Source organism: Glandiceps talaboti, chromosome 14 (assembly GCF_964340395.1).
Source record: "Glandiceps talaboti chromosome 14, keGlaTala1.1, whole genome shotgun sequence".
Lineage (NCBI taxonomy): Eukaryota > Metazoa > Hemichordata > Enteropneusta > Spengelidae > Glandiceps > Glandiceps talaboti.
Genome location: NC_135562.1, coordinates 1,427,007 through 1,442,209, shown reverse-complemented (window position 1 = coordinate 1,442,209; position 15,203 = coordinate 1,427,007). Strand labels below are relative to the sequence as shown.

Here is a 15,203-nt window from a genome sequence, read left to right as displayed (position 1 = left end):
CAGTGGTGTCTAAGATCATTATGCCCTTAATATTGACGTTACAGGTTTCTAAATACTGTCCAATCACAGAGCTTGTTGAGTTTGCGGTCTATTAGGGCCCTCTAACGGCTGCAATTTTAATCCAAATACTAACAAACATGGACGTCGAAGGTAAGATTTATTTTGAAAAATTCTCATATTTCGTCAGTTCTTGAAACACTTTGGTACAAAGTGGGAAATTTAACATTAAAATTTAGGAGAGCATAGCAATATTTGGCAGAATTTATGGGTTGATGTTTTCAAGACCCATTTTGACTGGGAGTTATTGTTCACGGGAAACACTATTCACTCGATGATTCACAGTTGACGTTAATTTGACCATGATCTGACCGTTCCAATCGAAACTTTAAACTTCATTTTGTGTCGTATGCGGACGAACCCATACCATGTGATAATTTGAATTGATAATGAACTTTATTAACCATAAAAGAACCTCGTTTCGTGTGTAAAATCGTATGGAAATGCTACCCCGGAACTAGTGTTTTGAAGGGTCAAAGGGTCACGGTAGCTGACGCTACCAGGGTGTTGTCGTAGTTACGGGCCATGTACGTTTGCGATTGTCGTTGTCGGTAACAACCTGCATATAGCCCAGTTCACGATATTTATCCAAACTTGTAGTTAGACTTTTTGCGTGCTGTATGAAGTTATTGAATTCTTACAAGTTAGTCACTCCCATGTGTGGACATTTGTGCCCTTCCTACCTGGATACCCGGGCTTCGTCGTGATTAGAGTTAGACAGTGTGGGCAAAAGTCCATGTAGCAAGAGTGTCATACTTATGTATATCTTATGGTTATTTCCCATATTCAAACTACCAATATAAATGTATGACTCTGTAAACCTAGAGCAACATTTAGGGCTTTTGGATATCTGACTGAGAACAAAGAAATACCAACCAAATATAACTGTACTGAGTACTCAAATCAAAGTTATTGCTTGGAACTACATGTGCATGTTACTATATACATACATGTACATAAGTATTGTTATACCCAAGTTCAACACCAGTGTGCCTTCTTATGATAGCCAAATTTTGTTGTTGTGAGTCAAAATGAGGAAAACTGGGATCTCTTGTGAGTCACCACATACATTACTACTAGTACTAGTAAGAGATAAGGGAACACCAAATTTTGGTATGTTACTACAAATTGTGTGCATCAGTGGTGCGTCAAATTGGCTTAGAGGGCACACTGCCTACAAATGTATCTCATGACATGTCATACATACAGGTACACATACATGTATCATTACTCATTACATTGAAAATAGTAGTTAAATGGATCAACATTTACTCAGACCACATTATTTTGAAATGTTGAAATTTACGTTTTGAATCCACCTTCAAGTTCAAGTCAAATTCTCCACTAAATAAATCTAATCACATTCCACATTTCCAGTGTTCAGAACTGATAAAATCAGCTTTCCTCCATTATTTGTTCATATTCAATTCATTTAAATCTGCAGGTACTGGCTAGAATTTAGATCATGAGTATTATTTTTTCAATCACACAAATAATTTATGTACTGAAAATTATTAAAATGCTGATAAATATGCAAATTATAAATGTCAAGTAAAGGTAGCTAGGTTTTATCTATAAGTAGTTCATGTATAGTGACCGGTTGATGATTGCATTGGGACTGCTGGTTTTTGGATGTGGACCCAAAAATCAAGTTGATTGGGTTATTGCATAATTCTATGCGTACAACTGCACAAATTTGTTTACTCACTGGTGATATCCAATATCATTCAATGTATATAATATTAATATATTAAATAAGTCATTATATCTTATGAAATAGTGTCAAAAAACATAGATGCAGTCAGTGTAGGTTTTAATATGATATAATAGTTAGTATAATAAGTGTTTGGATATTTATAATTTTTACACATCATCTCATTGTTGTTCATAATTGTATGGTTTTTTCATCATATCATTTTCAGATCTAGTGGCAGAAAGACCACTACCAAGGAAGAAAAAGAAGAAGTCTAAACCAACAGACAAAGAGAATGAACAAGACACTGCTGAAAGTAAGAAGTCATTTCACTCTGCACACACTGCTCATTCCATGCCATGCCATACAATGTACATGTAGTAATGAAAGAATGGTCATTATGTTAGCATCATGTAGGAATATAGTTAGTAAACACATTGATATATAAATGAAAACCGCCTACTATATAATATGTATGTATTTTGACATGTAGATGTTTCTGGTCACATACACATATTAGTCTTGTGTTTTATTTGTACTTTGTTTTTTGGTATATTCCTTTTGTTTCTTTTTATGAAATACAATAAAAATTAAAGAGAATGAAAGAATAGTTAATACAGAGCTGTATTATATAATTAATTAAACAAATAAAAATATTAATGTATGCATAAATGTAGGTATACTCTGACTTAGATGAAGTTAATATTTGTTAAATGTTACAATGTATACATGTTTTTGGCAAAGACGGTTAGTGTAGGTAAAATCTACCAGTACCAGTTCACAGTTGCCAAAACTAAATTCAGGTAGATTCTATGGGAAACTACATGTACATTCTATGTTACTTTAACTCCTTCCATGATCTTTCAGTGTGCATTTTCAGGACTTCCACTTCACCAATGTTTACACTATACAGTACATGTACATGTATCATGGTGACAGAGTCCATATTTATATCCACTGAAGTGCCACTATCACCTACATGTGTAAAGTATGACATCATGGTTTAGTTTGTGTTTACATGTATCTAGGTTTGCTAATAGTATGGTTGCCATAGTAATATTGCATACATTTTATGTTACTATATTTATTGTTTTCTGAAGGCTTTTCTCTTGTTTGTTCTTTTCAGCACCACAGTCAGACCACACCGCTATACACGAACTCTACAAAGCTGCAGTTGACAAATCAAAAAAGTAAGAATTAAAAATCTTGATATTTTACTAGACACAATGCAGTAGTTTTTGATCTGTAATTGGTTCTCTAAGAGTCAGTATGTCAGATTCCTGTTGTCAGGGAGATAAAAGATTTCATGATTTGGCCACTAGGAGTGCTGTTCACAAACTGATTTGGAGCCAGAAGTGAGGGTTAAAATAGTTGAGACTTGAGTATTTGAATGTGAAGATAGAAGACATGAATGAGTTACCAGTCATTTTCTGTGTTATTTTCATTGTACTGTTTTAGCAACTACCAGTAATCAAATATGCCTATCCACAGTGTAATGCTCTTTTAAGAACTCATGTAGGACTTTCACACACATTACAAGAGTGGTCAGTGACCCTGTTACCTAGTACAGGGAACACAGAAATTACAAGAGGGCTCAGTACCCCTGTTACCTTGTTCAGAGAGAACACAGAAATTACAAGAGTGCTCAGTGTCCCTGTTACCTTGTTCAGAGAGAACTCAGAAATTACAAGAGGGCTCAGTGTCCCTGTTACCTTGTTCAGAGAGAACTCAGAAATTACAAGAGGGCTCAGTGTCCCTGTTACCTTGTTCAGAGAGAACTCAGAAATTACAAGAGGGCTCAGTGTCCCTGTTACCTTGTTCAGAGAGAACTCAGAAATTACAAGAGGGCTCAGTACCCCTGTTACCTTGTTCAGAGAGAACTCAGAAATTACAAGAGGGCTCAGTGTCCCTGTTACCTTGTTCAGAGAGAACTCAGAAATTACAAGAGGGCTCAGTGTCCCTGTTACCTTGTTCAGAGAGAACTCAGAAATTACAAGAGGGCTCAGTGTCCCTGTTACCTTGTTCAGAGAGAACTCAGAAATTACAAGAGGGCTCAGTACCCCTGTTACCTTGTTCAGTGAGAACACAGAAATTACAAGAGGGCTCAGTACCCCTGTTACCTTGTTCAGTGAGAACACAGAAATTACAAGAGGGCTCAGTACCCCTGTTACCTTGTTTAGAGAGAACACAGAAATTACAAGAGTGCTCAGTGTCCCTGTTACCTTGTTCAGTGAGAACACAGAAATTACAAGAGGGCTCAGTACCCCTGTTACCTTGTTCAGAGAGAACACAGAAATTACAAGAGGGCTCAGTGTCCCTGTTACCTAGTACAGGGAACACAGAAATTACAAGAGGGCTCAGTACCCCTGTTACCTTGTTCAGAGAGAACACAGAAATTACAAGAGTGCTCAGTACCCCTGTTACCTTGTTCAGAGAGAACACAGAAATTACAAGAGCACTCAGTGACCCTGTTACCTTGTTCAGAGAGAACTCAGAAATTACAAGAGGGCTCAGTACCCCTGTTACCTTGTTCAGAGAGAACACAGAAATTACAAGAGGGCTCAGTGTCCCTGTTACCTTGTTCAGAGAGAACTCAGAAATTACAAGATGGCTCAGTGACCCTGTTACCTTGTTCAGAGAGAACACAGAAATTACAAGAGGGCTCAGTGTTCCTGTTACCTTGTTCAGAGAGAACTCAGAAATTACAAGATGGCTCAGTACCCCTGTTACCTTGTTCAGAGAGAACTCAGAAATTACAAGATGGCTCAGTGACCCTGTTACCTTGTTCAGAGAGAACTCAGAAATTACAAGATGGCTCAGTGACCCTGTTACCTTGTTCAGAGAGAACACAGAAATTACAAGATGGCTCAGTGACCCTGTTACCTTGTTCAGAGAGAACACAGAAATTACAAGAGGGCTCAGTGTTCCTGTTACCTTGTTCAGAGAGAACTCAGAAATTACAAGATGGCTCAGTGTCCCTGTTACCTTGTTCAGAGAGAACTCAGAAATTACAAGAGGGCTCAGTGTCCCTGTTACCTTGTTCAGAGAGAACTCAGAAATTACAAGAGGGCTCAGTACCCCTGTTACCTTGTTCAGTGAGAACACAGAAATTACAAGCGGGCTCAGTACCCCTGTTACCTTGTTCAGTGAGAACACAGAAATTACAAGAGGGCTCAGTACCCCTGTTACCTTGTTCAGAGAGAACACAGAAATTACAAGAGCACTCAGTGACCCTGTTACCTTGTTCAGAGAGAACACAGAAATTACAAGAGGGCTCAGTACCCCTGTTACCTTGTTCAGAGAGAACACAGAAATTACAAGAGGGCTCAGTGTCCCTGTTACCTTGTTCAGAGAGAACTCAGAAATTACAAGATGGCTCAGTGACCCTGTTACCTTGTTCAGAGAGAACACAGAAATTACAAGAGGGCTCAGTGTTCCTGTTACCTTGTTCAGAGAGAACTCAGAAATTACAAGATGGCTCAGTACCCCTGTTACCTTGTTCAGAGAGAACTCAGAAATTACAAGATGGCTCAGTGACCCTGTTACCTTGTTCAGAGAGAACTCAGAAATTACAAGATGGCTCAGTGACCCTGTTACCTTGTTCAGAGAGAACACAGAAATTACAAGATGGCTCAGTGACAATGTTACCTTGTTCAGAGAGAACACAGAAATTACAAGAGGGCTCAGTGTTCCTGTTACCTTGTTCAGAGAGAACTCAGAAATTACAAGATGGCTCAGTGTTCCTGTTACCTTGTTCAGAGAGAACTCAGAAATTACAAGAGTGCTCAGTGTCCCTGTTACCTTGTTCAGAGAGAACACAGAAATTACAAGAGGGCTCAGTGTTCCTGTTACCTTGTTCAGAGAGAACTCAGAAATTACAAGAGGGCTCACTGACCCTGTTACCTTGTTCGGAGAGAACTCAGAAATTACAAGAGGGCTCAGTGTCCCTGAGGTACAGTAACATAACCGTCACTGATGGACAATGCCATTGTCAACAGAACATGTCACAAGCCAATGCAATACAGTTGTACAAAATACTATATAATGTTACATATACATGTACATGTACTTTGGAACTGGTTTATTTGCATATTAATTATATCTCCTGTACAGACAGTGAGGCACACATAGACAATGTACAGTTATAACATTATCTGATTGCAAAGGGCATACCCCATGTCATTATTTACAGTATCCTGTTACAGTTTTCATCTCCCAGCACTATTTTCAACATCACTTGCATGGTCATCTGATATTTAGCTCATGTTGAGACTTGTTTGTGTCTGAAAATCCGTCTTTGTAATTGTTATACACCTAATGTTGTTGAGGTCTGTTTGTGAAATTAGTATTTGTAAACATTAAGTTCACTGAGGCACAACCAACGGCCTTGTAAGTTGCACATTGACCAAACTAATAGTCTCTGGCCTTGTTGCATGATAAGTGACTGCAATTCATAGCTGGGCTTTAAATCTTGTAGAAGAATGTAACAGTTTACATGTAGAGTGTACGTGTACAGAGGGGTTTATCATTTTTGCAAACCAGAGTTGTTATTTCTTCCGCAACACTGCAAAATAATGCTGTTGACAGCATGTTTTGGACAGTGCCATAATAGAGGCCATGGTTTGTGATGATGGAGTTTATCGGCTCATTTCAAGATAGGTTTAATATTTAGGTGTAACAAAAAGGTCTCTAGTGAAGCTAAAAAAAAGTTTGTTCAGAATAATCTCATGTAATCCTTATGGCTCCACTGGTAACATAACACAAAATAATGTGAAAACGTGGAATTGAAACTTTATCATCTAAGATAGAAAATGATGTATATGTACATTTTGTACTTCTGAGTTTCTAATATATAAACTGATTCTTGGCATTGCAGTGATGGTAAGAAGAAGAAAACAAAGAAGAAAGCAAGTGAAGAAATGTTGGTAAGTCATAAATAGATTGTTTACCACTAAACAAGGTCTATTGTCTGGTAAGTCATAAATAGATTGTTTACCACTAAACAAGGTCTATTGTCTGGTAAGTTATAAATAGATTGTTTACCACTAAACAAGGTCTATTGTCTGGTAAGACATAAATAGATTGTTTACCACTAAACAAGGTCTATTGTCTCACAATCAGATAATCTACATGTGTACATCATATATTAACTACACTACATTTGTACATGTGTACACAATACACTACATTTGTACATGTGTATGATATTATAAAGAATTGTTATGTACACCTACACAAACTAATTTCAGTACATATCAGCTTTAAACCATAAAATCTGGTATAGTCATTGTTGTGACACCTACATAATATACTATACTATACTTTTATTTTAAAAACTAATTTCTGTACATTTCAGCTTCAAACCGTAGAGTCAGTGATAACACCTAAAGTATCATGTCACCTACACATGCATTTTTATTTTGGTTTAAAACTTGTTGAAATTCTAACTAATAGTGGTAGGAAAAGGTAAAACTTTGCGGTGATACCTACACATAATTTCTGTATATTTCAGCTTCAAACCATAAAATCTGGTATAGTCATTGTTGTGACACCTACATGGTATACTATACTATACTTTTATTTTAAACTAATTTCTGTATATTTCAGCTTCAAACTATAAAATCTGGTAAATCGATTAAAAAAGACAGTGAAGACACTTCGATGGCAGCTAACATCTATAACGAAGATGAGTCACCAAGGTCAAGGAAAAATAACAAAAATGCTAAAAAGATGCAGTCTAAATCTGGTAAAGCTAATGATGCCTTTATTGAAGAAACAGCCATTGATGATGTCATTGATATGCCCAAGAAAACAAAGAAGAAAACCAAAAAGAAAACAGTGCTGTCAGAGGATGATGGGTAGGTTTTGTATGGCATCAGAGTTTTCCCCCAGAGGATGATGGGTAGGTTTTGTATAACATCAGAGTTTTCCCCAGAGGATGATGGGTATGTTTTGTATAACTTCAGAGTTTCCCCCAGAGGATGATGGGTATGTTTTGTATGGCGTCAGAGTTTTCCCCCAGAGGATGATGGGTAGGTTTTGTATAACATCAGAGTTTTCCCCCAGAGGATGATGGGTAGGTTTTGTATGGCATCAGAGTTTTCCCCCAGAGGATGATGGGTATGTTTTGTATAACTTCAGAGTTTCCCCCAGAGGATGATGGGTATGTTTTGTATAACTTCAGAGTTTCCCCCAGAGGATGATGGGTATGTTTTGTACAACTTCAGAGTTTTCCCCCAGAGGATGATGGGTAGGTTTTGTATAACTTCAGAGTTTTCCCCCAGAGGATGATGGGTAGGTTTTGTATAACATCAGAGTTTTCCCCCAGAGGATGATGGGTAGGTTTTGTATAACATCAGAGTTTTCCCCCAGAGGATGATGGGTATGTTTAGTATAACATCAGAGTTCTCCTCCAGAGGATGATGGGTAGGTTTTGTATAACATCAGCGTTCTCCTCTAGAGGTTGGTGGGAAGGGTTAGTATGACATCAGAGTTTTCCCCCAGAGGATGATGGGTATGTTTTGTATAACTTCAGAGTTTCCCCCAGAGGATGATGGGTATGTTTTGTATAACTTCAGAGTTTCCCCCAGAGGATGATGGGTATGTTTTGTATAACTTCAGAGTTTCCCCCAGAGGATGATGGGTATGTTTTGTATAACTTCATGAGTTTCCCCCAGAGGATGATGGGTATGTTTTGTATAACTTCAGAGTTTCCCCCAGAGGATGATGGGTATGTTTTGTATAACTTCAGAGTTTCCCCCAGAGGATGATGGGTATGTTTTGTACAACTTCAGAGTTTTCCCCCAGAGGATGATGGGTAGGTTTTGTATAATTTCAGAGTTTTCCCCCAGAGGATGATGGGTAGGTTTTGTATAACATCAGAGTTTTCCCCCAGAGGATGAGGGGTAGGTTTTGTATAACATCAGAGTTTTCCCCCAGAGGATGATGGGTATGTTTAGTATAACATCAGAGTTCTCCTCCAGAGGATGATGGGTAGGTTTTGTATAACATCAGCGTTCTCCTCTAGAGGTTGGTGGGAAGGGTTAGTATGACATCAGAGTTTTCCCCCAGAGGATGATGGGTATGTTTTGTATAACTTCAGAGTTCTCCAGAGGGTGGTGGAAAGGGTTAGTATGACATCAGAGTTTTCCCCCAGAGGATGATGGGTAGGTTTTGTATGACATCAATAAACATTCATGTTTGCTAAGTACCCATGATGCAATGGTGTATCACTGAAAGAACAGACTCTGAGGTGAAAAAGAGTTTCAATTTCTTAGAAGCCAAAACGAAAAATTATGGGATGTGAGTACATGAACTGACTCTCCAGAACAAAAAGTTTATGAAAATACCTTTATTTCGTGAAGTGTTGTTCTCCTTTAATAAATTGATTAATTGATTGATTGATTGGTTGATTATTCAATTGATTGATTCTTTACAGAGGTGATATGACAGTATCTGAATTAGAAGGCACACCCAGAAAGAAAACTAAGAAAAAGAAACCCAAAGCAAGTTCTCCAACTCCAGATGGTGACAAGTCACAAGATGAATTAGATAGAGTCAAATCAGCTGATGATACAGCAAGAACAGAAGATGAAGTGGACGGTGTCAGATCAGATACAACTGACACACCAAGAAAGACAAAGAAGAAAAAGAGAAAGAAAGGTCAGAAAAAATGTTCTGTGTTCATTCATGGTAGTATTGCAACTGCCGACATCAGAGTGTGGACGAATGGAATTAAAAACCTGTTACAAACAGACAAAATATGCTAGGGCAAACGATAAGGTTGATTTTCATCAAATGAAGTGGCTACCCTATTTACATCACTTTGTGCAAATATGAAAATGAAACAAGTGAAAAATTTTATTTTACAAGGTCACATACTTTGGATGCAAGTCACCTTTTGTCTTTTGGTATTTTCCTCTTTTTTTCTTTTCTCTTTTTTTCAGTCTTGTAATGTGGTGTATTTCTTCTTTGTTGATAACGGAAATTTAAAAAAAATATATAAATTTTAAAAAAAATGGAAAGTAAACAAATGAATTAGTTTAAATATTGTTTTTTAGATTCCATTCACAATAGGAATAGTTTGACATAAGATTGAAAGATCAACAGTTATTATCTGCTACACCTCCATTCCACCCATTCTCTTTATGCAGTAAATTCATTTATATTTTAGCAGCTACTCGGGACAGTGATGCCCCAGCAGAAAGTGAAACAGAACCTGCAGTACCTGAGGACGATGGACGAGTGCTTGGTGTTGTGATTCATAGATCTGATAGGTTGAAGACAGATCTAAGTCTAACTCATCCTGTAGTTAGAGTTCATGTTGTAGATTTAGAGACTGGACAGTATGTGAAAAAGAAAAGCAGGTAGGATCAGTGATATTATGTCAAATGGCTAAGCCTTTGCTAAGATTTGGGAACCCTCATAATGGACTGTGGTGGTGGGGGGGGGGGTATGGTAAAATTTGCTTGGCATATCTTGTACAATGGTTGGCTGCTGCTCAGTGGCAACCATTCATCAAATTTCCAAATTTATTTTAAATGAATTAAGTTTATTACTATGATTTTAGTGGAGAACCTGAATAAAATACCACAGAATACAGGTTGATTTGACCTCCTTTATATCGACCAAACATATTAACCAGCATGGTATCTAGATCACATGAATTACAAACGTCATGTTACAGAGGTAAGCTTGGAAGAACCGTCATTTATCTGAAATATTGGAGGAATGTTTTTGTAGCATTGGATTTGACTGTGTGAAATGAGTACAGGTTGTGTTGAATGTTACTTTTTATTGACATGACTGTATGGTGTGTTTGTATTTCAGTGATAGAGCTGTCACATCTTACTATGAGAAAGAGAATGACAAAGTGGATTTTATCCTACCAATAATGACCCTACCATTTGATTTCAAGAAGAGAAAGTAAGTCTTCTAATTAAGATTTATTTGAGGGCCTCAACAAAAAAGGAGTATTTCAGCGATGTAAATGTATTTATATTGGTGCATGAAATAGCTGGAGGAATGGCAATTTAGATAATACATCATGTGCACACTTTAATTTAGTGGGCATTGCAAGGGGAATGTAGACACTTCTTGTTGTAACTAGCTCATTCAGTTGACATGCTGTATTCAGTGCACATGTTGTGAACACCTTTAACAACAGCTGAATAGAGAAATATGCATTATGTATGTAAAGTATGTTAGCAGGACTATTTTTGTGGTAAAAAAATGTGTTTGTATACATTGTAATGCTTATCAGAGCTACCCTAAATGATATTTTATAATAATTATTACAAGTGTAGTATACATAAGAATCAGTAGTGCAATAGGTGTGGTAAATTATAACATGTTTACTCACTTGACCTGTGATTTTGCCAAATTTAAAATTTTACATAAAGTCATTTTGTAAATGTACACGTGTAACTTACATGTGCTTAGCTAAGGAGTCTGAATTGGAATTGTCAAGGTGTAATTCTTGATACTTATAATAGTATTTTACCTCATGATGGACAGTCAACATACACAAGAAGGTAGATTTAATCTCAGACTTGCCGATAGTAATGCATGTCTAGTGTATGGAGCAGAAGTCATGATGACAACCAATTGTTATTTTTATGACTCACCTAGGGAGTCAATTTGTATTGGAGGTAACCATAAGTAGTCTCCCAAAAGTCACACAGTACTTGAAAGAAGCTCTCAATCAATTCTATGGCAGGATGAAGTATTTTGTGTGTTTAGTGTAATATGTAATGCCCTCATGTGACGTTTCTTGTGAAAATGGCACCAAAGTGGTTAACCATAATATTGTATATTTTTTATCTACCAATCAAAACTTACATGATGCATAATCACTCTGTTATGAAAGATGTTAAAATTTTGTTATAATTCTATTTTTTTCAGGACAGTTATCCCAGCATGGGAGGAGTTGTTACTTTTTAACGAAAACTACCTCTATTTTATACAATCACATGAAAGTTATCCAAAGATCATATTATTCTTTGAGGTAAGGATAAGGGGAGATGAGGTGAAGTGAGGTGAGGTGGGGTGAGGTGAGGTGAAGTGAAATGAAGTGAAGTGAGATGAGGTGAGGTGAGATGAGATGAGATGACATGAAGTAAGGTGAGGTGAGGTGAAGTGAGATAAGGTGAGGTGAGGTGGGATGAGGTGAGGTAAGATGAGATGATGTGAGTAAGGTGAGGTGTGTAAGGTGAGGTGAGGGTGAGATGAAGTGAAGTGAGGTGAGATGAGATGAGATGGGATGATATAAGATAAGATAATACTTTATTACACTACAGGGTAATTAGAATATTTGTTACTAAAACATAGAGTAAAGAAAGATGAAATGAAGACACAATTTACAAACTGAAAAACAAAACACAACTAAATATTGTTTAACCTATGCCTCTGTACTGATAATATACAGGTACACTCTCAGTAATTAGTTCAGTGTATAGTGATAATATACAGGTACACTCTCAGTAATTAGTTCAGTGTGTAGTGATAATATACAGGTACACTCTCAGTAATTAGTTCAGTGTATAGTGATAATATACAGGTACACTCTCAGTAATTAGTTCAGTGTGTAGTGATAATATACAGGTACACTCTCAGTAATTAGTTCAGTGTATAGTGATAATATACAGGTACACTCTCAGTAATTAGTTCAGTGTGTAGTGATAATATACAGGTACACTCTCAGTAATTAGTTCAGTGTATAGTGATAATATACAGGTACACTCTCAGTAATTAGTTCAGTGTATAGTGATAATATACAGGTACACTCTCAGTAATTAGTTCAGTGTTTAGTGATAATATACAGGTACACTCTCAGTAATTAGTTCAGTGTATAGTGATAATATACAGGTACACTCTCAGTAATTAGTTCAGTGTATAGTGATAATATACAGGTACACTCTCAGTAATTAGTTCAGTGTATAGTGATAATATACAGGTACACTCTCAGTAATTAGTTCAGTGTATAGTGATAATATACAGGTACACTCTCAGTAATTAGTTCAGTGTATAGTGATAATATACAGGTACACTCTCAGTAATTAGTTCAGTGTATAGTGATAATATACAGGTACACTCTCAGTAATTAGTTCAGTGTTCCAGTCTACTCTGTAGCAGTATTGAGACTTAAAACACAAAGTTTTGAATTGTAAGCTTTGTAGTGAAGGGGATAAATATTAATGATTAGGAGTATTCTTGGCATTTTATTTTGGTTCCCCATTATAATATGATGATGTATATTTTGTTTTAGTTACTGGACTTTGTTAGTATGAATGCAGTAAGTCTTAACTACAATAACGCAAGGAATGATGGAGGTTGGCATAGGATAGCCTGGGCCTTTCTAAAGATGGTTGGATCACATGGTGCTCCCAACACAGAGAAGAAGACAAGATTACAATTATTCCATCCACCTATTAACTATAGGAAGAAACCAGGTTCTAATGAGGTATGGACAATTTTACTTTGTAAATACACTTTGTAAATATACTGTAACAGTACAGTACAGTACAGTACAGTACAGTACAGTGCATTGTAGTGCAGTGCAATACATGTACATTAGAATACAGTTATTGTACCATACAGTGCAGTGCAGTGCAGTAGTAGTACAATAGAATACAGTATACAGTACAGTGCAGTGCAGTGCAGTGCAATGCAGTACAGTATCGTACAGTGTAGTGTAGTGCAGTGCAGTACATTAGAATAGTTATTGTACCATACAGTGCAGTGCAGTGCAGTGCAGTAGTAGTACAATAGAATACAGCACAGTAGAGTACAGTACATTATAATATACTTCATTGCTGTTGACTTACAGAGAGATACTGAATGTATACTTCAAAATGAAGAAAACCTACACAAAAAATAGAATACATACTGTTACATGTAGTTTGAGTTTGACAAGAAAGAAGACATTACAAATCATGTACAGTATATTATAAAGTGTGAAGATGCACTCTTTCCAAGAATAGTTTTCAGTATTTGAATTATTTAAACTTGAAATTGGTCTCTTGGGCATGTTGTACCTCAAGTGATTGTATTGCACTGTGTTTTAGGTTTACCAGTGGTGGACAGCCATATCCATCAACACTTTTATGAGTTAGTTTGTCAGTTAGTCAGTCTGATTGTATTGGTTTATTTTGTAGGTTTACCAATGGTGGACCAGTGTAGTAAGACAGCCATATCCATCAACACTCTATGTCACTTTGAAGGGTTTACGAACACCTGACAATATCCAGCCATCTGTTAGATCAATGTTTGCAACTCAAGAGGTAAGAACTTCATTATTTGTTATAGTTTATGAGTGTTGTAGGCAATGTAGAGTATCAAGCTGCCATGGCGCGCATGCGTGTGTGTGTGTGTGTGTGTGTGTGTGTGTGTGTGTGTGTGTGTGTGTGTGTGTGTGTGTGTGTGTGTGTGTGTGTGTGTTTGTGTCTGTATGTATGTCTGTGTTTTTGTTTGTTTGTTTGTGTGTGTGTCTGTATGTATGTATGTCTGTGTGTGTGTCTGTGTGTGAGTGTTTGTGTGTCTGAGTGTTTGTGTGTGTCTGTGTGTTTGTGTGTGTGTCTGTGCATCTGTGTGCGTTTGTGCATGTGAGTCTGTGTGTGTGTGTCTGTGTATGTCTGTTAGTGTATCTGTATCTCTGTCTCTGTCTCTGTATCATCTTTAATATTAATATATCTAGTTGACATTCCAGAACACCTCATTTTATTTAGGCTAAATGATATCAAAACAGCTTAAATGTCATAAGTCATCAGTCGGCCTTTTTAGAACACTGAATAACAAACAATAAATAAGACTTATCAATAATCTTTATGACTCAGATATTTTTTTTGCCAACTGATATTTTGTATAAACCAGGATTATATTGTATTAAATTCTATTCAGCCAATTCTCTTGTAGGAGATTGATGAATATTCATTGTAAGAATGTGTAATACCCAACTTCAAGGAAATAGTGTCTAGCGCCCTCTATGTTGGGTGTGAGCATGGATTGAGATTTTCAACACCTGTGTTAAGAATATATGTTAGGATCAGTGACAAAGCTAGGGAGGTCACCTCTCTAATGGACTCCCTAGATGTTTTATTTATGAGTGAATCATGATACAGACATGAAGACATCTCATGTTAAGCTGAATCATCTCATCACTTCACTTCACGTTGTTGTGTTTTTACATTGTGATCCGCATCCCAAATCAGTTCCATGCTACTTGTGTGTTTGTCAAATAAGCCTCCATCTTTGAAGTGACCGTGAAATGTTGTCAAAAACGGATTATCATCGGCTGACATTTATGGAAGAGGAAAGTGATGTATGTATTGACATGTACATTTCAATGTCTGAATCTTCAAATTTGAAATTACATTTTAGAAATTAGTAGAGAGTGGAATTTAATTCCTGAAATTTGTAATATAGGTCAAGAAATAGACTGTCAACATTAATGAGA

At 36.7% G+C, this 15,203-nt stretch overlaps 1 protein-coding gene across 1 annotated transcript in view; it reads left to right on the top strand.

The window, feature by feature from the left end:
- The first annotated feature begins 137 nt into the window (after nt 1-137).
- Nucleotides 138-15,203, top strand: part of LOC144445557 (jouberin-like) — a 46,847-nt gene continuing 31,781 nt past the window's right edge. The window contains exons 1-11 of the mRNA XM_078135157.1: nt 138-150; nt 1,986-2,066; nt 2,877-2,940; nt 6,627-6,675; nt 7,358-7,608; nt 9,189-9,412; nt 9,924-10,116; nt 10,580-10,675; nt 11,654-11,756; nt 13,017-13,211; nt 13,906-14,031. Of these exons, the coding sequence (XP_077991283.1) occupies nt 138-150; nt 1,986-2,066; nt 2,877-2,940; nt 6,627-6,675; nt 7,358-7,608; nt 9,189-9,412; nt 9,924-10,116; nt 10,580-10,675; nt 11,654-11,756; nt 13,017-13,211; nt 13,906-14,031 (1,395 nt within the window). The remainder of the gene's footprint in view (nt 151-1,985; nt 2,067-2,876; nt 2,941-6,626; nt 6,676-7,357; nt 7,609-9,188; nt 9,413-9,923; nt 10,117-10,579; nt 10,676-11,653; nt 11,757-13,016; nt 13,212-13,905; nt 14,032-15,203) is intronic.